Source organism: Urocitellus parryii, chromosome 4, assembly GCF_045843805.1.
Source record: "Urocitellus parryii isolate mUroPar1 chromosome 4, mUroPar1.hap1, whole genome shotgun sequence".
NCBI lineage: Eukaryota > Metazoa > Chordata > Mammalia > Rodentia > Sciuridae > Urocitellus > Urocitellus parryii.
Genome location: NC_135534.1, coordinates 200296064 through 200322314, shown reverse-complemented (window position 1 = coordinate 200322314; position 26251 = coordinate 200296064). Strand labels below are relative to the sequence as shown.

The 26251-nt window shown below is 48.8% G+C and overlaps 1 protein-coding gene across 8 annotated transcripts in view; it reads left to right on the top strand.

Annotated features, from left to right (window-relative positions):
- Dennd1a (DENN domain containing 1A) overlaps positions 1 to 26251 on the top strand; it is a 523854-nt gene that overhangs the window by 478585 nt on the left and 19018 nt on the right. For 6 of the 8 annotated variants that reach the window (XM_026386221.2, XM_026386224.2, XM_026386219.2 and 3 more), the window contains 2 exons: positions 19201 to 19257; positions 25440 to 25528. In XM_026386221.2, the coding sequence (XP_026242006.1) occupies positions 19201 to 19257; positions 25440 to 25528 (146 nt within the window). The remainder of the gene's footprint in view (positions 1 to 19200; positions 19258 to 25439; positions 25529 to 26251) is intronic. The other 2 variants (XM_026386225.2, XM_026386220.2) reach the window with 1 other exon arrangement.

The following is a 26251-nucleotide window of genomic DNA, read 5'->3' as shown; positions in this document are numbered from 1 at the left end:
TCTAAGCCATATCACCTTCATTTCAGCACAAATGAAGGATAGCTACAGAAGGACTGGGGCCAAGGTCAGTCTCCCTCCCAGACCACCCCACCTGGGACCTGAGCACATGTGAGTCTGTGTGAGCACCTCCTGTGTGTGAGCATGTCTCCACACAGCTGCAGGAGGGATGTTAGGCCAAGTTACTCACCCTTGGCCAGGCACACGCCCTAGAGAAACAGTGGCCCATTCCAGTAGGTTGACCCAAGTAATCTGCTCAGCTCCCCTTTGGGGATCTCAGAGAAAAGGTCAGGCTCAGAGAAGATGGGGACTTAGCCAAGGGTCTGCAGCTCAAAAGCCATTGTCAGGAATGAAAGCCATATTGTTGATTCTAATACTTGGGTTCTTCACCAACTCTGCTGAGAATGTGACAGTTCTGGGTTTGTAGTGTCCTAGCCACTGCAGTGATCTGAGCAGGTGGCCCAGGATCCCAGGATGTTGGAGCATAAGTAAGGCTTTGTCCCTGGCTTCCTTAGACTCTCAGGCCCTCCTTAATGCTTCTGACCTCATTTAGCACTAATACAAGTAAGCAGGTGTCCTGTACCTGAAGAAGTGTTGCCTGTATATCAAATCGATGGTCCCAAAGGCATGCTGGTGCTTTCCTGATATGCGTGAGGGAATAGAACACAGGATAAAAACCAAACATGTATAGAAGTTTTTATTGGTGATGCCAGGGGCAAGGGCCTATGCTGGGAGTCTACACTAATTAGGGTACCTGGAGTTGCAAGAGACATAAAACCCAAAAGAGAAACTGTTGGCTTATATTAGCTTCAGGTGCTTGATCCAGGTATCAACTCATGTCAGGCCCATGTATTTTTGCCATATTTTTTGACTTTGCCTCTTCTACTAGGGCCACTCTGCAGGCCTTCTCCTAACGATGGAGCAAGTACTATAGCAGCAGACCACACTTTTCTGGGGCAAGACCAACAGGAAAGTGAGTGTCACTTCCTAGAAGCTTTCTCACTGCTGATAAGGGAAGACATAGTCTTTGGTTATTAATCCAGCTGTGCTCCTGTGCCTGTCTTAACAGTGTTTGTGGCCAAGGACTCTTGTGTGCTGTGGGTGAAATCCCACCTGAAGCACAGGCCTAAGAGACAAAGAAGAGGTAGTTCCTGGGAAGAAAATCAGATGGCTGCTATCCAGATAAGGGACAACAGATCAAAATAATAATATGCACAGAGACCAAACTGGAAAATTTGTCCTAGCCTCTTGTGGTATTGTCTGATGACAGAGAAAGGTTCAGACCCAGAGCTGTGGAGATCCTGAAGTCTAGAGAGCATGGAGGGCTAAGTCAAGCTCAGATGTCAACCATCGTACCACATAGAGAGGGAACAGAAGAGAGATGGCAGATCAGTGCATGGTAGGCCAGGGATATAGGAGCAGGTGACCCAGCTTAAAGGGACAAGCACAGCCATTCATGGCTACCTGTTTCTGAAGGATGGAGAGCAGCAAGGTCAACTACCATGTATGGCCAGGAGTGGAGAAGGAGAGACTCCAGGAACCTTTGTCAATTGCTCAGCAAACAATCACTGATGGCTATTATGTGCTGCATGTGTGAAAATAGGGATGAGGATTACCTGAACCTAGGGAGGCCACAGAGCCATAGCCATTGTTCAACTTAATCCATCTGGTAGTTTTGAAAAGCCCAGATTTGTGCTGATGTGATAGGGCCCTGAGGCATCTCCAAGTCTCCTTTTGCCCTTTTTATTTGCTTTAAACTCCAATGAGTTTTTTCTTTAGGGTGGGGACTGCCAGCGTCCTCAGGAGATGCCATCACCTCTGCACTGGATGTAGCAGTGTTTGATCACACTCTTAGTCAGAGGGCTCACTTTACTAGGGTGGGTGAGAGCCACTTCTTCAGGCTGTGTCTCAGATACATGGGGAAGTTTCCAAAACCTGAGTGACTAAACACGGTGGTCACTCTCAGATGGGGTGGCAACTGACTTCCTGTTAAGTCCCAGATTCCCTATCCTGGCCCAGGCAGTCTTCACTTGCTTTATCCATTGGTTACAATGGGAAATTCTCACTTTTAAAGCTGTTCCTTAAGCCAAAGATGTGGTCTCCAAAAAGGTCCACCAAAAATAATACACAAGAGAAATGGAAATTGGGTTGGTGGAGCGTGGCATGGCTGACTGATGTACAAAGGCCAGTCCAGCTGAGCTTTGTACCCAGGAGCTGCATTTTGTCCTTCCTTCCCATGGATGGTGCTCTTCCCATGTTCTGTCCTGCCTCTGACTCTGCACTCTGGGGAGTGTAGTGCTCTCTCTGTGGTTTCTAGTACCATTTTTGTTCTGGCATCTCCAGTGTCCACTTCTTACCCATTCGTGCTTCAAGAACTTCAGCTACTGGTGGCTTATTCTGCCCTTGGTCTTCCTAGGCATTCTTCTGTCCATTTGCACCAAGAAGTCAGCCCTCTGCACTCCTATATCCCTCAGATTTTGCATCTCCTCCACTGCTCTGTGAGGCACCAGCATGTCAGAAAAGACTATCAAGAATTGAGATAGGTCCATCAGCTCTCGGAGTGTGAGTCCCCTTCAGGATTCCCTCCCTAGTTGCTAGTTGGCCTGTATCATTAGAACATAACCAGCCTTGAGAACCCACCCTGACCATAGCTGGATCTTCTGGATTGGAGGCCCCTGTCATCCTCCACTTCTGGCCAGTTCCTGCTCACCTCCAATACTCTGTGAAGTGCCCACCCCCCACAGAGACCTTCCTTTCCTCTAGCCTCTGACACTTGTATTCATTCACTTACCAGCTCTTTATGGACATCTGCTCAAGGCCAGACCCCACATGGGGCACAGGGAGGACCCCAGGATGAATCAGCTCCTACCATCTCTACTGCCAGGAGTGTCTTTCCTCTTCTGTTCCACCAGTCCTCCAAGACCCTGTCCCACCACCCCTGCCCCACCAGTCCTCCCTGCCTTTTCCAAGCCTGGTACTTCCTTGCTGCTCTGGGCTAGAACCGTCCCTGCTGGCTGCTTTCAGGTGGTGTACTTACGTTCAGTTCCCAGTTGGGGACAGTGTTGGGTTCATGTCTGTATCCTTGGCACCTTACAGATCCTGGCACAGACAAGCTGCCCAGTGAGAGTTTGGGGAGTGACAGAGTGGCGAGTGAGTGTGCATGAAAGAGATCAGATCCAGGACAAGATGAGGGCGGGGTTACTACTCCTTCTGTCCTGGAGTCCTGGTCAGCTCAGCAGGGAAGAATCCAAAAAATGAGGGTGGTGGCTGTTTCTCAGTAACTGTGTTCACTTTAGATTCCCTGAATTCCCAGCTGTGTTGAGTGACAGGCCTCCTGAATCCCTGAGTCTGTCCACGTTCAGCAGTGCGACAGCAGAGCCTCTTTGCCAGGGGACAGCCAGAGCCTAAAAACAGCATTTCTTTAAAGGTCTGTGTTGGAGCTGCTCATATCCAGCTCCCTGCCAGGGAGATATTGAGCCCAGCAGGACAAGAGCAGGAAATCTGACTCAGCGAGACCAGAGGAGGCATTTTCTCAGATTAGAATTTTCTGTGCCAAAGGTGGGGAGTTTATCACAGTAGGGAAGGGAAAATAGAACATAAAATATTGAAAACATATTATATCCCACAAGCAAGATCCTCCAAGAGAGTCAGCTCAGTGTCTGTGGCTGTGCAGGTAGTCCCTGCTCCATGGCCAAAGGAGTGTGTGCCAGGAGCTGCCTGTCCTATATCCCTCATCAATCCCTACCTTGCCCTGGTGGAGCCAGGCACTGCCTGCAGTCTAGGTAAATTACCAACTGCTGTTGGACCCTTGGAAAGGGATGACCAGGACTAACCAAGAGAATGGAAAGCAAGAAGGGGTCAGTTGGATAGAAGCAGTTTTCATTATAATATGAAGCCAGACCCCTCCCAAGCATCATCTCACTCTTCTCAACAACCCTGTAAGTTCAATGCAGTCAGTATCCCCAGAGAGTTGATGCTCAGAGATGTTGGGTAACTTGCCCAAGGTCATAAAGCCGCAAAGCAAGAATTCAAAACCAGGCCTATCCAAAGCAGGAGCTGGGGCTCTCCCCAACCCCTCATCAAATCGTTTTCATCAGTTCCACCTACTTCCTGAGCCATTTGGTTTGGGCCACCAGTGGTTTAGATCACTTTTGAAATCCAGCAATGTAAATTAGGATGGCTGTGGAGGCCAAGGTCACTTTGTCCCACTTCTCTCTCACTCCTGTCTGAGACATAGATGTTATCTGGACATGACAGTTTGTTTATCCCCAGAAATAATCTAACCCAACCCCAGATGCCTTAGCACAGGGCTGAGAACAACAGATGCTGCCCTTCTAAAAGCTTACCGTGTGCCTGGCAGGGGTAAGGGCCCAACCCTCATCCCCTGGCTGGTGGAATGGATTCAGATTCAAAGCCCTTGCTTCACCTACCTCACTGTCCTGCTGGCCAGATCCTGGGACAGCTGGCTGGTGACCATAGCTCCCTGGTAGCCAAGGCTGCATGCTAGTCTCCTGAGCAGTTTATCTGAGGTCATGCTGACCATGTCTGTAACTGGCTACCATTTTTGCCTGGTTAGTTTGGTTGACACCCTGCTTAGTTTCATGTCTTCTGGAATTTTGTATTACACTTTGTGTATACTGCCAAACACTTCAAATATAATAAAAGAATGAGTAGAGAATATACAAAAGGTACTTTTCCCAAAGGATGTCAAGTGTATCCCTCTTTCATTGGTGACTAGAAGCCAGGGTGGGGTTCTATTCAAGAGGATGGCAGCAGGGATATTCATTCTGGGACACTGTGGGAAGAGATGGGAGTAGTTGTTTAAACTGGATTCCTGGGATGTTGTTGCCATCAGCCACATGGTTCCGTAGTTATGGACTCATCTTAGCCCCCCTTGGGATGCCCCAGTCCTGAACCCCCTCTGGGTAAATCCCTGTTTTCACATCTGGAGGGATTGACTGTGAATATTTCCAGATGAGCCTTGGCAAGATGAAAGGCCACTGGGATGAAGCAGTCAGTAGAAAGCTGGAGACTGACTTCGCAGATGTGAGGATTTTTCTTTCTGCAGAGACAGAGAGGGAGAGACAGAAGTGCTTGCTTGCCCATAACTGTCTACTAAACACCTTCATTGTCCTGACCTTGGTAACTAGCAAGAATTCTTCTTCCCTTGCATTCCTCCCATCTGTGATTAGAAACTTGAAGTCTTGGATTCCCTGGCCAGGCACAACCCTGAGTTACTCTTCTGTGGCCTCATGAATTCCTTCCTTCTCTCAGTCAATACACAACAAGGTATGCCAGGTGCCAAGGCCTCATAGTCACAGGGAAATGAGACCTGTCCCTGCCTTCATGGCACTCATTGTCTGGGAGAGACAACTAACAAACATGTGGAAAGAGAAATGCTAATGAACATGAGTGTGCTGTTCAGAGTAGGTGCTGAGGAGGCCTCAACAGGTAACATTTTAGTTGGCTCTTGAAAGATGGGTTGTGTATCAAGTGAAGCCAGAGGGCATTGGACATTCCAGGTGAAGATTGTCATATGCGGAGGAGAGGAGTGACTTTTCAGGGTAAATGGGGCCAGCATAGAGACTGAGGCCAGCAGATACAGGCCAGGAGCAACACTACAGAGGAGGCAGTGACTAGGCCTTAAGGGAGATTGAATCTTACCCTGTGGGTGACTAGAAGCCAGGGTGGGGTTATATTCAAGAGGATGGCAACAGGGATATTTATTCTGGGACACTGTGGGAAGAGATGGGAGTAGTTGAGAGAGGTCACTAGTGATGCCATTATATTTCAGGAAAAACTTGTCTGACCAAGGACATTATTTACAGGGGTGGGAATGAGGGCAAGATGGGGAAGATGTTTAGGAGACCAAAAGGACCACATGGTGGGGAAGCTGGGCGCCCTCCATAGGAGCTCTTGAAGTTCATCATAAAATGGCACAAGACAAAACACTGTCCATATTTCTCCTCCTCCAGCCAACATGCTCTGCTGAGGCTTGAGATATAGCCCATGGTGAAGAGAGGGTCCTCAGGGCTGTGTAAAGTCAGTAAACACCTCCCTGTGTAGCGGTGAATCAATGTCCTGCTTCAAGGAAATAGAATGTGGCTCCCTTCATGCTCTCTGTCCTGCATTTTCCCAGGGTTCCTACTGACTACCCACCTTTTTACATCCTCTGGGTCCTATAAGCGCCAAGATCTCCATAACTTGCTTCACCCTCCATCCCAGGTTATGGACACTGTAGCTCCTCCTCCCTAGATTGCCAGCTCTTCACCATGCCGGGTCATTTTGTCCAAGAATAATGTATAGCAGTAAATTATGTACAGCCAAACCAACTTTACAGGCAGCCTCTTAAAATGCAAGCCTGTGCCCATGGTGGTGGAGACCATCCAGTTGTTTAGCTAGTCACTTACGATTTGTTGCAAACCCACACACACCAAGCATAGGCAGCTTGTTAGGCCTTTCACGCCAAGAATCCCATAAATAAATAGCAGAGAGTGTCTTGGTGCATCAGGGCTGGAGTATGGAAATAGAAATGCTGTATAAATAATACATATTTCCAAAATAAATATATCAATACATTAGAGTGTGCAGCCATAACCAAATCACCTAGTTTAACAATCATGGGAAGCTCCCAGGGTCTGCCAAGTGATTGGCTTCCATCCATCAGTGTGCATCAGCATTAGAAATGACCGCTGAATGGAGGGGGTCCTTCTGTACACTGACCTTGAGGCCTTTGAATTGAGACAAGTGGTGAGATTGCAGGTGGGCAACCTGACACACAGCTTTTCAGCCAATGTGTGACACCTACCGCGGCCGTGTGTTCCTGCAGATGTCTTAAGTTCTGCTGCGAAGCAGAAGGCTGATTAGCACCGAGTTGCAGGATGTGGTAGGTTGCACCTACCGGAAGATGGCTGGCTGGGGAAGACGGATTTTCTAATTATGCAGATTTGCTTTGGCTTGCAAGGGGAGCCAGTGAGTTCACTTCCTGAGTGACTGTTCCCAGAGCCCTATAACTTTCTGCAGTTCACCCTGAAGGTAGGGCTGGGTTTTCGGAAAGGCAGTTTCCCATCTCTGCTTCCCCCCTTGCGCTCTGACCCCCACTGGGCATCTGGCTCCAGCATCTGGAGCTCCGAAGAAGCAGCTGACAGGATGGCCGCTGGAGCAGGCGCCCCTCCCCTTGGTTGTGATGGCACAATGCTGGATTTCAGTATTTTAAATGAAAAATATATGCAGTTAGCTGTGCGCTGACAATGTCCTTGAGGATTTGACAGTGAGATTTTCCAGCAGTTGGTCTTCGTTAGGATCCTGGCGGTGTTTAATAAGGCAGTCGAACTGCTGGCACCTTGGGTTCCTGTTTGTTCTCTGAGGGCTCAGGGGCTGCTGCGGTAAGCACATCGACCAGAGCTGATCATTACAAGGGCGTACGCCACCATGAATAAAAATGTCACACGTTTTCCCATCTCACAGCGGTACAAAATGTCAGTCCTGTCAAACACACATTGCAGGGAGCTGTGTGCAGTCCGTACAAATTGGAGAGCTGCATATTCCCCCAGCCTTCTGATATTCTTCATTTGAAGCTGAAGAAAAACAGTTGTTAACCTATTAGCTAGGATTTTAAACTCTGCTGAGGCGCTGGATAGTAGACTTTGACACAGATAGAAATGTATTCCAGGGTCCAGGAATTTTAAACCAGGTTCTCCATCCATTTGTTCTGAGGGAAGAAAAAACAACCACTCCTCTGTCTAGTGAACCTGACTGTCTTTCTTTAACAGACACACTGGGGAAATTTTGGGATATTTCACATCTAAGCTTCCCATCGCTTCAACATTTGCATTCCACTCAAAAAGTCTCTTGCTTTTAGGGATGGCCCTGGGGCTCAGCCTGTACGACTAGGGTACCTCCAGGTTGAGAGTTTTTCCTGATCAGAAGGAAACCAGAAATGTTGCCAGTCTTGTGGACAAAATAACCTGAGTGATGGGGACAGTGGCTGGTTTGCCTGGCATTTTTCAGATGCTTGGTGATGACCTGACTAAGAATTTGATGCTGGCTTTCTGCTCTTGAGCAGGTGTTTCTTTGCACTTACTTACTACATGCCAGGCCTTGGGCCAGAGGCCAGGGTCCCTTAGCCTCCTTAGGGGAGAAAGGGCAGCAATGCCCTACTCATGGGAGCAGGAGGAGAGGGGAGACTTCTCAGGAAAGGGAATGCAGGCTTGACAAGCAGGACTCCATCAAGTGGGCAAGCCAGGGACAGGCTTACAGGACCAGCATGCATTTGTTGAAGGGCAGAGGTACACAGGGGCAGGGCAGCACTTTGCAGGGCTGGAAAGAAGGGGCTGTTTATGGAGGGGTGCGGGGATCATTGAGACATGGCCTGGTTTTGAACAGTCTGCTGAGGGAACAGGGATGCAACTAGTTCCCCTGGGCTGCTGGCAACAGGAAGAGCAGTGTAGAGGCCACAGGAACCACCTGACCTGGGAGCGATCATCAGGTTCTCTTTCCAGAGATATGAGGCATTCTATCTGTACCACTGTAAAATCAGGAGAAAGTTTTTATTTTAATTTCCTAGTAGCATACTGTTTCGGGTGGACATCTTTCCAGAGATGATAAATGAATCTTGGTTTTGCTGAGCTAGCCCTGGCCCTTAATGTACTGAGCAAACCCTTGCCAAGTCGGGACCCAGGCTTGGTGAGATGCATGCAACTGCCTTTGTGGTCAGGACAGAGAGCTCAAAGGATGTCACAGGGAAGCCTACTCAGGGCCAGAGAGGTGCCCTCGGGCTAAAAGGAATGCATTTCAACATCTGCCTTCTGCTTGTGCTGCTTCTCATGGAAGGAGGGAGGGCTCATGGATACATGATAAATGAATCCACAACCTGGACTCAGATCGTGGCTCTGCCACTTGTAAGCTATAAGGCCTAGCCTAGGCAAGCCACTGCAATACAGCCTCAGTTTCTTCATCTGTCAAATGGAGATTTCTACTTCTTTGTGGGGTTATTGAGATTAGAGACCTTACATGCAGAGCTCCTAGCACAGAGTGTAGTTTGTAGCAAATTCTATGAAACCGTAGCTCCTGTTGATATCAGAGAGGGATCTTCTCTGGAAGCCCTTCCTCTAGCCTCCTGAGTCATGAGTTCCCACTGTCTGAGAATGTCACCCAGGCATCCTTGATGACATCCCAGATGGCCATCCCAGTGTAGGTAGCAGTGAGGCGCCTGCTTCTTGCTTCTATCTGGGCAAAGAATGGCACATGTCAGCAAAGCTCCCTGCCCCTGGCCAGCCACCGGCCACATCTGGTACCCGACCTCTGGCCGCCATTGGGATGCCACCTATTCAGACTATGCACCTGCACCAACTAAAAACAAAGGGCTCCCCTCCCCTCCCCCCCCAATGCTGGCCCTCCTCCTTCCCCCACCGCTGTCCCCCAAGCGGCCAGGGTCACCCGGCGTGGTGCAGCCTTCCCTCCCAGCTGCCTGGCTGCTTTTGTTCAGCATGTGAACTTCCCCGTCAGCCGCGCTCCTTGCACGGGAAGTAATCAGGGATCTTGACAAGGCTTCAAACCACAAATGCCACTACAAATTAACCAGCACCACTACAAAATACTACTCCTGTCAACATCGGGAAGAATGCGCTGCTCTTCAGGACCAGTCTGAGGCGGCTTTCAGCTCAGCACTCACGCATGGCAAAGAGGGTGCTGGGCCCTGTGGAGTGAATGGCCTGGCAAGGCTCCTCATTGAGGGAGAGGCAGGCACCGAGTCCTGAGCATGCCCTCTCCAGAGACAACAACTTGCCTGGCCCTGGTGGCAGGTGCTGCACTATTCTCCCAGGGCCACCTTCAATCCTGAATACTTCTCAGTCCCCTTGCAGGTGGCACCTCAGGACAGCAAGTTGTGAGGCACATGGAAAAGTTAATTGGAATTGTGACAACTAGAGATTGCAAGTATGAATGTGGGCAAAAAGCTTCCATTTCCCCGTCTGTGGAATGGGATCACAACAGAGCCTATGCCCCTAAGTTGTCAGGAGCAACTAGAGTCTTCTGAGTACCACTTGGCCTATTAAGGAGGCTCCAGCATGCAGACTCCTTCCTGTCCCATGATAAAGCCCTTTCATGTTGCCAAGTGAGTGGGTGCTCACTAGATGGACACTTCATCCTCAGTCGTGATGTCAAAGTCCCTCCCATGCAGCATCCCCCTGGATGATAGCTCATTACCTCTGCAAATGCTCTGGGGCCAAGGGTCCCCAGCTCCCTCTGGGTGTCCTGTTGAGCAGCTCAGGCCCAGAACACATGCCATAAATAGCAGGCCCCAGTCTGCTCCCGCCATCTTCACTGCAACTCTGAAGCAGAGGCAAGCATTTGATCCTCCCCAACAAGCAGGATCCCCTCAGTTGAGGCTGGATGAGGAGGACTGGAAATAATGACAGGAGTTGGGGGACAGGCAGAGCCGTGCCTGAGAGCCGGTTGGGCATTTCAAAGGAAACACTCCACAAAAATATCACTTCAATGCACTCTCTTTTAGAGGCATATCAAAAGTAGCTCTCTTTTATTTCCATACCTTGCATAATAGCAGATTTCCAGTCCCAAAGAGTAGAGGAGCCTTGCTCCCAGCCCACAGGCCCTTTGTAAAGCTGCAGCAAGCATCATCTTCCCCTCCCAACTGGGTCCCTTTCACACACAGGTCAGAGCATTGATGTGGCTACTAGCCAGGAAAATTAACCAGGTGAACTCTTCCCTCGTTAAACAGCAACAGAGCTTAATTGTGAATTTTCTTTCACCCTCTCCATTCCCAGCAGCTTATCTGGTTGATGCACATCCCCAGAACGAACAGAGAAACTCCAACTCCTATCCAGTTTCCCCACCAGGGCCTCCTTCTTTAGGGCCAGGTGAGATCTGGTGGGAAAGGAGTAATTCAGATCACAGTTCAGACACAAATCAAGGTGTGCTTTGGGACCAGTCTTAGAAGCCAGCTGTCTTGCATACCAGCCCCATTGGGCATATCCCACTTTTTTGGCCCTCAGGAAAGAACATACCTCTCAGGGAAGATTGCCTCCCTTCTCCAGCCCACCCCAGCTTGGCATGCACAGGCCCCAGCCTTCAGCAAACCTGCATGAGCCTGGTGGCCTCCAGCATCTGTCCTCTTCAACCTCCCTGTCTCTACTTGGTGGGATCTGACCTGTCCCCACCAACTCTGACATTTCACTTTCTGTGTGGCCTTACTTTCCCGGCAGTGAAATGGGGGTTCTGATTCTGACCTTGTAGAGAGGTTGAAGGGATAGGATAGTTCCAGGGATGTCCTCCATTGACAATGGAGTGAAGCCATGTACCCATTCCTAAATAGGCACTGCTCCTGGATCCCTTGCCCCAGCTGTAATTTTTTAAATTTTGTTTTAGTTTTAGATGGACACAATATTTATTTATTTTTATGTGGTGCTGAGGATCGAATCCAGGGCCTCACACATGTTAGGCAAGTGCGCTACCACTGAGCCACAACCTCAGCCCCAGCTGTCATTAATTTGAACTGAGCTCATAGACCATCCTCCAAAGTCCTGTCATCTTTGTGACCCTGGGCAAGGCTTTGCCTTTCTTCATCTATAACATGGGGTGGCAGCCCTCGTTCCCTATAGAGAATTCCCTGAGCTAGTGAATGTGCCATGCAGGTAGGAGGTGCCTTGGCTGTGCCCACGATACAGGCTGGCTGGCTGGCTTCCTGGTGCCGTGGACAACCCCCCCCCCCCCGCTCCCATGCATGCTGCATTCTCTGCCCCCAAGTCAGCGCCTGGCAGTTGAGCATTTCCCACCCCACAGCCCCATGTGGGGCGCCCGCTCATCCATGCCGCCCAGGTAATTAAGTTGATATTCCAACATGACTTCCCCTCCTGACCTTTTGGAAACAATGTGTTTTGCTGCATCAACAAATTAACTGCAAATCAGATGCTGTCCTCATAAATGTGGGTTTCATATCCAACGAGCATACTCACCTGGCCCACATGGCTGACAGATAAAAACGCAGAGGGCCAGGCCAAGACTGGCAAAGGCCAAAGGGTTCCTCTCTTCTCTGGGACCTCCATGTCAATCACACCTTCAGGCTTGCCTTCTCATATTCATGTTTCCCCACAGTCATGTGGTCAGGGCTTAAAGTTGGCAATATGGAGGCCTGGACAAGTCTGTGACTGGAGGGGATTGTCTGTCAGCCCACCCATCCACCCATCCATCTAATAATCCACCAAGCTTCCTCTTATTGTGTCCCTGATTATATTTCTCCCACAGAGCTAGACAGTCATGGTCCTCTTATCTGGCGCCTATCAACCCTTCCCAGGTCCTGGCCTGTCCCATCCTCATAGCCAATCTCATTCTACTCTTGCTAGAATACTGTGGCCCCCCTGTACCCTGCACCTGGGCTCCTCACCACCCCATCCAGTAAAAGGACCCTTTCTTTACGTTTCCACAGACCTTGGCATCCCTGTATCCCGCTTGCATTGTGACCTCTCCAAGTTTTGTTCCCCTGTGGGCCCCTGTGCCTGGTACAGAGTGCAATCCACTATGTATTGAATAAACAAATGAATCATCTGCCTCTTTTGAGAAATACCAGAAAGAGATGCTCAAATGAGGAAAGAAAGGGAAGACATTGATCCCTTCTAATAGTCTTTTCTCTAAGGCACAGATCCCTAATAACAGAAGGGACAAGGATTAGAAAATCATGCTATAAAGGATTCCAGAAAACTTTGGGAATTTTAATTGACAAGGATAACACAATAGACTCAGAGTACCTATTTGTTTTCATTCTGGCTACTAGCTGTGTGACTCATACTAGTCCCATAACTTCGCTGAGCCTCCTATTTCCTATCTCTATAATGGAAATAATTCTTCTCTAACTTGCCTCACCAGAGAATGTGAGGCTCAAAAGAAAGAAAAGGAGCAGAAATGGTTTGAAAGGAAAACACATCATACAAACAGAAGAGATTAAAATCCAGTGTCCTTCAAAAGAACCTAACTGACAGCATACACCCTTGGAAAACCAAGGACCTCACATCCACAGGATTTTTCTGGGGAAAAGTGTGAGTCCAATGGGAATGTAGGATTGGATGGTTCCAATTCATCCTCAGGATCCCAGGCTGAGCCTCTGCAGTCATGCTTGCAGCCTGGGAGCATCCTCACAGCAGTGCTTGTGACTTGAGGTCATTTCCTGCCCCAGGAGGGTTAACTGAGACAGAGAGAGGTTAAACATCTCACCCAAATGGTGGAGCCAATACTGAGCCCAGCTGGAAAAGGAAGAACCAGAAAGATATATCTGTCTGTGTGTGTGTGTGTGTGTCTCTCTCTCCATATCTCTGTGTGTGTGTGTGTGTGTGTGTCTCTCTCTCTCTCTCTCTCTCTCTCTCTCTCTCTCTCTCTCTCTCCATATCTTTCCAACCCAAAATATATTTTTCAGGGTTTTAACCCACAAATACTTTGTCTCACCTACAACGTGGGTCAAATCCCACTAGACTGTACATTCTTACCTTCTTTAAGGATAAGAGACTATGTCCTGTTCTCCTCTGAATCCCCAGGCCTTGGCCCCTAAGTTATTGTTCCATCAGCATACATGGGAGGCCTCCTTCCACTTGCCAGAGCAAATCTGCTTCCCCAGATGTGGCCTTCAGAGACAGGGGTGCTCTTCATTGACCATCAAACCCTCCATCCCTCCTCACCATCCAGCTCAGAAGGTGCCAAATAAATAGTTAACTGAACTCTTCTTAGCCAAAGATTGCCAAAGGCCCCTTCTTTTTGATCTTATGTAAGAAGCAGTGGTCAGTAGCCAGGTAAAATGTGCATGCCTATAATCCCAGTACTCGGGAGGCAGAAGAAGGAATATTGCAAGTTCAAGGCCAGCCTCAGCAACTTAGGCCCTAAGCAACTTAGCAAGACCCTGTCTCAAAATAAAACATTGAAAGGGCTAAGGAGGGATGGGGCTGTAGCTTAGTGGCAGAGAGCTTGCCTCAATATGCGTGAGGCACTGAGTTTGATCCTCAGCACACATAAAAATAAATAAAGGCATTCTGTTCATCTGCAACTACAAAAAAAAAAAATTTAAAGGGCTAAGAATGTATCTCAGTGGTAAAACACCCCTGGGTTCAATCCCCAGTACCAAAAAGAAAGAAAGAAAAGAAACAGTGGTCAGCATCACTATATCTTGATCCGTCCAGGGTATTGAGAATCGCACTGGATACGATTTCTAGGCAAAGGCATCAGACCTCTACTGCCCTGTTCCTGCATTAAAGTTGTTCTGGATTTGCCTTCCCCAGTGATGGAGAGAGCATAGATTCTAAGAAGCCTGAGCTCTGCTCTGTTCCTAGTGCTATGTGGATCATTACCAGAAAGAACAGGCTCTCTGCCACTGGGGCCAAGTAGATGAAGAAGCAGGGGGGCCAGCTGTGGGCCATAGTCTGTAAATGTACAGAGTATTCTATGGAGCTGCAGTGTGTATGTGGGGGGGTGCCTACCTGGTGATGATGACATCACAGAGTCCCAGCCCACTCTGCAGTGCCTGCATTCACTTTGTCCTGCGTGCAGCTTCCTGAGTGCTGGGGCTATTTTCTAGAAAAGGGTATTTTTCTGAGTTGGTCTTCCCTGGCTTCTCTTCCCATTTCCCATCCAGCTTACCACCACTCCCTGCCATGGCCTGTCCTCATTCTCCCCAGAGTTCTCAGCTCTCCTCTCACCACTGTCTTTGTCCCCAACTGGCATCTACCCCAGCATATTTAGGAAATTGCAGCCACCATGGCCAGGCAGCTCTGTCACTCCCTCACTGCCAGGAGGCAGAGGCTTCCTCCTGTCCCCATGTCCACTGACTCTCTGTGAAGTACCCTAATATCCAGCATCCCTACAGTGGGGCCCTTGTGATGGTGCTCACAGATGAAGACTGTGAGGCCTGGGATTTGCCAAAGTCACCCAGAAACAAACTAAGCCTGAAGCCTGGCCTCTGATGGGAGCAAGGGGACTCTCCACAAAGCACACATTCTAGCTTTCAAACCTAAAGCTGTCCCCCCCCCCTTTCATGGCCTAATTCCTGCTCATCCTCCAAATGCCTACCTGTCCCCAGCCTCAACATTGGTGCCCAGGATCCACACACCCCATGACAGGGTGCCCTCATAATTACTGCAGCCATCCCCTTCCTTCCCTCAATTTGGGGGTCTTTAATGCACACCCCCCACACTAGGAGTTCACCTTTCTCCCCCTAGTGGCCACCCTGGGATGGCATCCACGTCCAGCATCAGAGAATTTGTATTAGTGAACATATCTCCTTTTCCCTGTTACCCTGGTGACTAGATCCCTCAGTGCTGATGGCCTGTAAGGAAAAACCCCCAGACATCAGATAGAGCCAGAATGGCTTCCTGTCTTGATTGCTTTTGTTAGGTTTGTTTTTTATCTATCCAGTTGCACCAGGACATCTTACCACATTACCCTTCACGGCGTCAGTAACCCCCCAGCTTACTCCATCAGCTCCTAGGCTGCTCATAGCCAAGAAGCTGCTGTCCTGTTGCCATTTGTAAGTTCCATTGCAAAAGAACCAGCACTTCCCGCAGACAATCACAGGAAATAAGTTACTTACCAAATCTGAAAAAAGTAACATTTGTTGAGTTTCTGCAGAAAGTTTAAGCAAAAGTCGTTTGCTGAGCCCCTGTGCTGTACTGAGAACTATTCTAGACTCTGGCTTGAGTAGAGAAGTGAAGGAACCGATAGTGACAATCTGTGCGCTGTGCATTGGTGGGGAAGGTCAAATGTCAGATTGTAGAGGTAGGTGGGTAGGGCTTTGAATACACAGGCCTCATTTTCCAGGAGATATTAGTGGGCATTATAGTCTGTTCAAATAAATTTGTGATACAGGACTTTTTAAAAGGTTTTTGCCTGGCTTGAATGGGGTTTTGTTGTTTTGTTTGGTTTGTTTTTTTTTTTCAATTTTAAGAATTGGCAGCCATGCTGTGCTAACAGGCATTATAACTCTCCAAAAGGAGTCAGACAGCAGAAAGCACCTCCCAGGCCTGTCTGGCTGGGGAAGCCCCATTGTCCCTTCACACGGTATGGCTCCTGGGACAGTGTTTCTTAACAGACAACTTGGAAGATGTGGCCCTCCACTAAGGTGACTTAAGCTGGCAAGTGGCATGATTGGGCATATTTTTTCTTTAAGTTCACTCTGGAAACAGGTGTAGAAGATACATTGGAGAGGGGAGGAAACCTGCTAATGGTGACAGTTGCTAAAGTCTAGTGGTGGCACCTTGCAAGAACCTGACCTGCATCGTCTCAATGAACCTTTCTAACAGTGGGTGGGTGCCATCACCCACCATTTACCTGCACTTCATAGATTATCACAGTAAGGCCCAGTGTGGTCAAATCATGGGCACAGGGTAACTCAGAATAGGTGAGGCAGCTGGGGTTCCATCCGAGACTGCCTGACCTCAAAGGCTACCTCCTGAGTGCTCTATTACACTGTCACTCAGCAGGGATGAAAGTACCCCAGGCCAGAGGTGTCAAGCATTGTAACAGTGGGATTGGAAAAGATAGTTACCCAGAAGCATACTGGCCAAGTCTAAGAGAAGCAGGGGACAGTCTGGCCTGGGGGCGGCATCTTGTACATGTGTGGAAGGATGAGCTCCTCTATCCCTGTCCTCTTCCTTCTGAGCAAAGTGACCTGGGGGTCCTGTCCCCTTCTGCCCCACACTTTACCTGTAAAGCCGTGGAGAGAAAGAAACATGGCAGCTGTGCCCATCTGTCTGGAAGCATCCCCTACCCACCAACTAAAGAAAGGGCCAGGTTGGGCCTCACTCCCAACTAATGGCAGACTGGGAAGCCACAGTGTATTTCCATCCAGACACACTCCCCATGTGCTATGAGAGATCCCAATCCTCCATCAAGTCCCTCCACCAACTTTTCTCTGGGGCTACTCTGGCAGGCCCTGTGCTAGACATCAAGGATCCAGGTACACCTGTGACATGGGCCCTCCTAGGAGTTGAATTCAGAAAATGAATTCCGGGGCTGGGGATGTGGCTCAAGTGGTAGCGCGCTCGCCTGGCATGCATGCAGCATGGGTATCGATCCTCAGCACCACATACAAACAAAGATGTTGTGTCCGCCGAAAACTAAAAAATAAATATTAAAAATTCTCTCTCTCTCTCTCTCTCTCTCTCTCTCTCTCTCTCTCTCTCTCAAAAAAAGAAAATGAAGGTTTTAGTAAAGATGTTTAGGTAAAAAGAGGGACTGGGATTGTGGCTCAGTGGTAGAGCGCTCGAGGCATGTGTGAGGCACTGGGTTTGATCCTCAGGACCACATAAAAATAAATAAATAAAACAAAGGCATCGTGTCCATCTACACCATATATATATATAAATAAAGAAAAAGAAACAGGTCAGATTGGTTTTAATAATACATTTAGCCAAGTGTATTCAAAATATGATCATTTCAACATGCAATCAGTATTGAGGAGGGGAATACTAAAGACAAAACCCAGGGTGTTTTGAGTGCTTTGCCACCAAGCTGCTTCCCCAGGCTTTTCTGATTTTTATTTTGAGATAGGGTCTTGCTGAGGCTGGCCGTAAACTCATGATTCTCCTGCCTCAGCCTCCAAAGTCACTGGGATTACAGGTGTGTGCCCCCACACTCAGCCATAAAAAAAATTATTGAAAAATTTGATGTTTTCTCACACTAAGTCTGTGGAATCTAGTACAATGTATTGCACACTTACAGCACATTTCATTCATACTCACCACACAGGGTCATGGCCCCTGTGTTGGCTCGTGCAGGCCTAGTCACTGTCAAATGATGCATCTTTGAGGATTGAGGGACTGGACAGGGACCAACTAGAAACCAGCAGGGTTTGCCGAGGAGGAGGGTGGTCTCTGGTCTTGGCCTTGTGTAGATTTTTACTGTCCTTACTCTGCCTACCCATTTCCCACATCCATCATGGGAGGGGCTTTTGAAAAGTGTGGCTTTCAAGATGAAAAGATTTGAGGGTCGAGAAGTCTGTGTTCTGTTGCTTTGCTTTGCTTTTTTTTTGTGTGTGTGTGGTATTGGGGATTGAATTTAGGGGCACTCAAACACTGAGCCACATCCACAGCCTTATTTTGCATTTTATTTAGAGACAGGGTCTCACTGAGTTGCTTAGCGCCTCACCATTGCTGAGGCTGGCTTTGAACTCTCAATCCTCGCCTCAGCCTCCTTAGCCACTGGGATTACAGGTGTGTGCCACCACGCCTGGCTCTATTACTTTTGATTCAGATCCTGATTTTAAAAGCCAAGCATTTTATGCAAATTGTGTTTATCCATCAAGCAATTATTGAGCAAGTATTTCTTCCCCACATCTCATACAACCTCCTACAGGCACAGGGACAAATCCCTATGTTTAAAAAAGAGTGTGAATGTAGGGGGTGAGAACCTTCACAGTAAGTCCCAAATAGCAGGAAGCACAGGGCAGTGGGAGTCCTGGAGATACGACCTGGTCCAGGCAGAGTCTTTTTTTTTTTTTTTTTTTTGAGAGAGAGAGAAAATTTTTTAATTATTATTATTTTTTTTTTTTTTTAGTTTTCGGTGGACACAACATCTTTATTTAATTTTTATGTGGTGCTGAGGATCAAACCCAGCGCCCCATGCATGCCAAGTGAGCATGCTACCGCTAAAGCCACATCCTCAGCCCGAGGCAGAGTCTTGAAAGACAAGTTTGTGTTCACCAGACCAATCAGGACAGGGTAGGTTGTCACACCCAAGGGGCAGGCTGGAAGGAGGCATGAGAGCCCAGTACTACTTGAGGGTCTACTTAGGGTGGGCAGGTAAAGGTTGGGGAAGTTCTATGATATAGAGCATAGCAGCAAGTCTTGCTGGCCCAGGGCCTTGAGCTGTCATTCAAGTACAGGAGAGGCACTGAGGTTTTGAAACTGGGTGTGACATGATCATATGGCAGTTTAGAAGGTCCCCACCACCACCACAACCTAAACTGGAAATCAGAGCAAGGGGCCCTGTTAGAAGATGACCACAGTAATCCAGAGCAGAGACAAGTCCAGAACTAAAGAGTCAGCAGAGGAGATAGCTTCAGAAAATAGACAGTGGGGGTGAGGGGCAAGAGGCATCGTGATGGCCCTCTAGCTCTGTCTCAAGTGACTGGACACTTTCCCCAGGTCGTGTGTAAAGTGCGTCAGCCTATCTCGGTGTGTACTGATGTTTTAAGTTTCCACTTTAATACAGCCACAAAGACTCCATCCCACTCGACCACCGCCTCCCAAGATACAGCGCTCGAGGCCCGTGAGTAGCCGGTGTTGTGCCCTCCCCACCTAACACTGCCTGAGCCTCCCCACCTGACTAAACCGGGAGTGCGGACTCTCCTGCCTGGCAAAAGGAAACCGGGAATCGGGTTTTTTCAGCTTCCTTTGCTGTGTGGCATGAATCTGAACTCGCATTTTCTGGGCTTCTCTCTCCTTTTTCTGAATCAGTTCAGCGACTTCCAGGTCGGAGCTATAGGTAGCGGGGTGCTGTGTGCATCATTTGAGCAAATGGCACAGGGCAAGGCCTGTTTCTAGCCAATGAGCTTTAAACCCTGCTCCAGATGCTTCTTCCTCACAAAGGAAGCCAAAAGTCTAGCAGCAGGGGTCTCATTTGTGCCAGCATCTGATGTCCCTCCCCTGGGGAGGAGGCTACAGCCAGAGAATGGAGCACGCTCGGATGGAGATAGGTACTGCTCCCCTGCCAGGCCTCATGGAGAGCTGCCTTCCCATGACAAGTGCCGAGTAAGTGGGGAAGAGCAAGACAAAGCGTGACAAGCCCACCAATACCTGGGAACAGGCAGGAGGGGAGAGAGGCCCATCTGCGTGTGTTAAAGAAAAATGTCATGAGATGATATATAGTGTGGGTCACGTGTTGAACACACTGGGTTGTTTTCCCTTATAGTTTCAGGCTTTGTCCGCACTGCAACACCATAGCTAACAGGTGCCATAAGGTGGAAAGCTGTCAGGACCATTTGGTGGGAAGAGTTTACCATGGGAAGAGTTTCCCAGGCTGTTGTCCAGGCAGCCCCCACTCCATGGCCAGGCACAAGGGGTTGGTTGCAATTAAAGTATGCCACGAACTGGGAGCCCAGCCCCTCCCACCCTTTCAATGCACATGTCTAGATCCATCCTCTGAGGGCACAGAGGCCAGGTCGTACAGATGACCAGGCTGAACCATTCGTCTTTTTAGAATTCTTGGCGTGCACACCCAGCATTCACTGAGTAGTGGCTTTCTGGGTGGGTAGGAGATGTTCTCTGGTGCTGTTTCCTCCCTTTCCTCAGTGTGTGTGGGAGTTAGTGGGTGGGGTGGAGGAATGGAATTTAGACATCTTTATATATAATAGTCGTGAGTCTACAGTTCTGGCCATGAAGGATGATGGATCCATCTTGTGCCCCCATCAAACCATGATTAGGCCAAACCCCAATCAGCACTTCTGCCAAGGGGCTAGAATGTTTCTGTTAATTGTCATTGGAAAAAAAAACCACAAGCAACAAGAAGACCCACTATCAGGGACAGGAAGCCCCTTCTGGAACAAACCTGTGCAATTTACTGAGCATTTCAGTACAGTCATTAACAACATACATTTGGACTGTAGCATAATCAGGCTGGGATGCTGAAGCTGTGTGGCTTTGGGCAAGAACTGAAGGTCTCTGAGCCTCACTTCTCTCTGTAAGAGGCCCTTATTCATAAAAGTTCTCTGTGAGAATGAATGTGGATAACATTTGTAGAGCATCCTGCACAGGGCCTGGCACAGAATGGTACATCCTACAACTTCTTTTTTTGGGAGGAAGGGTTTATAGGGATTGAATCCAGGGGTACTCTACCATTGAGCTACATCCACAGCCCTTTTTATTTTTTATTTTGTGCCTGGGTCTCACTGAGTTGCCCAGGCTGACCTGGAACCTATGATCCTCCTGTCTCAGACTCCTGGGAGACAGGTGTGCCCCACCACACTGGACCAGGAATGACCTAGTTTTGAAAAGTCCAGGATTTTACAGCCAGCAAATCATTTTTAGGTACCTCATCCTGGTTGAGCCTCATAGTAACTCTGTGAAGTAGGTGTTGTCACCACCCATTTTAGAGATTAGAAAACAGATGCTAAACAACCTAACTAAGTCCTTTGCAAGGGTCACCAAGCCCTAGAACCCATGATCTTTTCAGCATCCCAAACTCACTAGAACCTCCATATCCACAGTAACCAAAATGGACTTAACTATAAAGTACAGAGGCAGGGCTTTCAACTAAGAAAAAAGAAAATCAATAACTAGCTGGGCTTCCTGTGGGATCTTAGGGCAGCGTTATGTCCTGGCCGATACAGAGGTGAGGGGAACTTACCTTGATAGGGTGCCCTTTATTGTGCCTAGAACTACGCTAGGCATTTGCATTTTTTGTGTCTCGTCTGTCCTTATTACAGCCCACAGGAGGCACATGCCATTTCCCCAATTTGTAGCCAAGACCACAGAGATGATAAGAGGCCATACTGGCATTTGAAGCCAGACTGGCCTCTTCTGTTCCCCTCTTGACAGCCTCCCCTGAAGCCAAAGTCAGCCATGGGTGGCTCTCAGAATCCCTAGAGGCCTCGGCTCCAAGGCAGGCAGAGAATCAGTATGACTCAGGGCAGAAGTGCTGCCTCTGGAAAAACTCAAACATTGGAGACAGCTGTCATGGACTCTGTGTCATCTCACCAGTATGGAGACTTGCCCAGATAATGGGGTGCCTGGCCATCTCTACTGGTAACTGAGGTCTTAGAGAATAGAGAAGCCTGAGTGGCAACTACCTCTGCCCCTGGCTTACTGAGAGAGGCACCAAGCCTGGCACTCAGGCCATCCCTGCCCTGGGTCCTGGTATGCTCAGGAAGCAGGGGCCTAGGGGGAGCAGCTCCCCCTAGAAGTCAGAGAGGCCCACCCTCACTTGAAGCACAGCATGGCTACTTCCTGACTGTGTGACCTTAGACAAGACCCTACCTGCTCGAAGCTTTGGTTGGATGATCTATAAAGTGAGTTTATCATGCCCACGTGGTGAGGGTTATGAGGTCATATACTAAGGGTTCCTAACACATTGCCTGCATCAAGTGGCATATCCATCCCCAAAAACTTAATGCCTAGAGGCTGGGGTTGTAGCTCAGCAGTAGAGTGCTCGCTTAGCATGTGTGAGACCCTGGATTCGATCCTCTGCACCACATAAAAATAAATAAAGGAAAAAAAAAAAAACTTAATGCCTACCAAGGCCACTGAGAGTCATAGATAAGGTCCATGCTTTCTGGGCTCCAAGATTCCAGGTTGTGGGAACTGTTCACCCTCAATGCATTTGTGCAAATTTCCAGAGGACACCATTACCCAGTAGGTGGGAACTGGGGAGACCTGGAGTATGGAACACTTCAAGGGCCTTGAAGAAGGTGGCTTGAAACCCCCAAGTTGGGAGCCATTGGCCCCAGCCAGGCTTTGTGGTATCGCTTAGTTGTAAACATCCCCAGCAGAAGTGCAGCTGCTGGCCCGGGTGGTGGGAACATGGGGGGCTAGCCCTCATCCGAAATTTCTGGCAGGTGCTTTGTGGCCCACCACCTGTAGCTGGAGTTCAGCTGTGACCACAGGATATGGGTTGCTTCTTAAAAAGAAGAAAAAACAAAGAGCAGGAAAAAAAAATGGTGCATGTAGCTAGTGGACCAAGGGCAGTGGCCTCGCTCTCCGGGCAGAGACAGGCTATGGTCGGCCCACATGCAAAGCACTTTATAAGCTCTGTATTTATTATTTCTTGCTCACCATTAAAATCAAATATACTTGGTGCTTTTGTATTCAATACACATTTAACCCTGCCGACTTAGATTTCTCAGGTTTTAAATCCAGTGGGGAATTTGGCGAGCTTCCCAACTTTCCCCTCCAGTCCCCCTTGAACCATGCTGGAAATCCCTGTTTAGCATTTTCTCCCCTGGCGCCGCTGGGATCCCGGCAGTAGTGGGGCCGCCCTGTAGTGTGTGCTAGTGTGTGCGTGTGGTTTTCTCCTCTTTCCCAGCCCCCACCCTTCCTAAGCACTCCAAGAAGAGGTATGCAGTTGCTGAAATATGACGGGAGTTGTCTGCATCGTCTTGTGATTCAGGCTTAATTAAACCATTTTGTCTGTGTGTTTCCTTGCCTGGTCGTGGTCGGCCGCTGCGTGTGTGTGTGTGTGTGTGTGTGTGTGCATGCGTGTGCGCGCGCACTTGATTCCTCTGTGGGCCTTCACCCCTTGTGCATGCCTCGGTGTGTGTCTATGAGATTGTGTTTATGTTGGAGTCCTGAAGCTTCTGTGTATCTGGGTGGGTGTGAGGATAATTTTGTGTGTGGCTTTGTCCACACCAGTTAGGTGTGTGTGTGGCTCCGGTTGGGTTGTAACCACCAGGGTGACTGTCTCTGGTCCGTTGTGTCTTTCTCTCCCTCCCCCACCCCCGTCTGTTTTATCATCCCTAATGAAGCAGTCTCCTCCATCGATCCTGCTGATTGCCAACCCATTCCTTTTGTTTGTTGGCGCTGAGCCATTCAGCAGCACTCTGACAGCTCAGCTCGTCTAATTAGCTCTGTTGTTCTTTTTCCCCATGTTTCACCACGTTGCAAGTTCAGTTGAAGTTGCCACAAACTTAATCCCCCCATTTCAGCCACAAGTTCACATTCTTAACCCGCCTTTATTATAGCAAGGAGCAGCCCTGTGCAGGATGCGCCGACAGGCCTTAATGTCTGACCTTTCCTGAACCCGGTGCCCCAGGACCCCCAGGGAAGGGGCAGAGCAGCTCCTCCACCCCAGCTGCAGTCCTGCCTTTGTCAGGGGAGGTCTGGGGCATTCTTCCAGCCAGGAACCCTGTTTAAAGCTGCCAGGGGAGTCTGGCCAGGGAAACCAGCTCAGAGTTAGAATGCAGGGTGGGTATACCCATTCATTTATTCAGCACATGTTGACTGAACATCTACAGGCACTATTCTGATAACAATAATAGTGACAGTATTATGTGCCTCTTAGATTCGAAGCGCCAACCTTCATGTGTTTCTAAAAATCTCATTGAGCTTCCACTGCATTCCAAGCACTATGCAGGATGCTAGGAAGGAAAGATAATCCTAAATTTCATCCTCTAATTCAGAGGCACCTCTCCTTATTTCTTTTGTTATTGATAAGAAGGGAATATAGAGGTCACAGCGAAGCAGGACTAGCATTTATGGAGCCTGCACTCTCCCCCATTCTTGAGTCTTCACAGCAGCCCCGCGGAAGGAAACAGAGCATGTTTGGTGGAACACATTTGGTTTTTACCACATCTCTGATTTGCCAAACAAAGCTGAGATCAGATTGACCATCTCGCAGGAAAAACTTTCGTTAGATGATACATGCACAGATGTGAGGGCTTGATGAGACTCTGTTAAGATTCATCTTGTATGCAGCTAACTTCTGTAATCTTGTTCCTTAGCCATTGTTCTGTGTCACCCACAAATTGTTGAGAGTAGGGGTGTTCAGGTAAAAGGGCAAGCAGGAAGAGGAGTGTGCACAAATTCTCCTTCTCTGTTGTCAGTGGAATTTGGCACTTGTGGCATCGTGTCTACAGGGAAAGCAAGCCCCCTGCCCAGCCACAGTACTTGGCTTTATTGGTAGTGAAATTCACTTTCTTAGCTTGGTTCTCTCCCTTTCTCTCTGACATTGGAAATGGTCAGAGATGGTGGTTCCAAATGTATAGCCATGTAAAGTTTATTGGACTAAATGAGTCTTCTTTTGAGAAAACCTACAAACTCTCAGCCTGACCCCTACCACACGCTCTGGTGGGGGAAAGAAGCATCCTTGTTTGTTTGTTTTTGAGAGGAGCATCTTTATCCATGGATGCTCATCTTGGCTTTCAGAGATGGCAGGTCAGGATACCCTAGCTTGTCACTTCAGTGGAACCTATAGGCTTGAGAATCTGTCCACTCCCCAGTACACCCCCATCACCCTTGGGTCAGATCTGTGCTGTGAGGGTGGCCATACCTCAGCTGAGCCCCACTGGAGGGCTGGTACAGGGGTGCCCTGGGAAGCAAAAGGATGTCTTTAATTGTCTCTCCCATAGAGAGAAGAAAAGAAGCATCCTGTAATTTAGTTGTAAAATGAACAAAATACACATGTATTCCCCAGAAACAAGTCTGATGAAACATCTCTGCTTACACACTGGTTTCCGGGTAACAGGAGGGCAAGAGATTTATCAAGGATGAGGGCCTCATTGCTGGGTCCCTTATGTACATCATCTCATTGATGTACCCTCACTGCAGCCCTGCAAGGAGGCTAGTGGAACTGTTCCCGTCTTGTAGATAAGGAGAACCTTTCCAAATGAATCTATCTGCTGCACTTGACACTGTGGGACTTTTATAGCCTGTACCTTAAAAATACCTACACAAATCTTCAGAATGTCCCTGTGTGGCTTTCCCAACTTATTTCTTGGGCTTTTCCTGTGCCCCTCCTAGGTGCGCCCACCCCGTCCACATGTTGTCAAGAGACCAAAGAGCAACATTGCCGTGGAAGGCCGGCGGACATCTGTCTCAAGCCCTGAGCAGTAAGTACCATGGCTTTCCTACTCCTGTCTGCAAGAACCCAGTTAGAGCAGTGCTTTGGGTGCCCAAGAGTGCCACCCTGGCCTCTGAGAGGCTTCGCTGGTGCTCCAAGCAGTTGTTTCTCCAAGAGGTCTATGAGAAGCAGGGCTGGGCCTTTAGTGTTAGCTTCAGTTGGTTCCTTCTGCTGCTTTCAGTTGGATCAGTGAGAGACCCCAAAGGCCAGGGAACCAAGCACCTGGGCTGGGTGAGTGAGACCCAAAGGGCACTAAGCTCCAAAGAAGGTCTAGAATTATACGCAGAAGATGTCAGGTCCACAGGTAAAGTTCAACAACCTAGGTAGCAAGGCCAACTGTTTAACAAGGCCATGCCCTCAGACATGGTGGTGCTGAAGATCTCTGTGGCTCAAATTTGTTTGCAAGTCTTCCTCACTTGCTGCTCCACCTCACCAGGCCCCTTTGCTCCCCTGGGCCACAGTATTAAGATGTCATGGCTTTTCCTCACCACCTCCCTTCAGACCACAACCCAAGGCTGGCTTGGGTTACCTGGTGAACAAGTGAGGCAGGATACAAGCCACGGCCAGAGGCTGAGTTACCTAAATTAGGTCAAAGCCAGAAGCTCCAGATAACCTGACTCCAGAGCTTTCTAGAGAAGATGTTGCTTCCCTTTGTCCACAGGGTTCACAACCCATGGGCTTTGCCCAACCACCTTAGCGGCTCTACACCAGC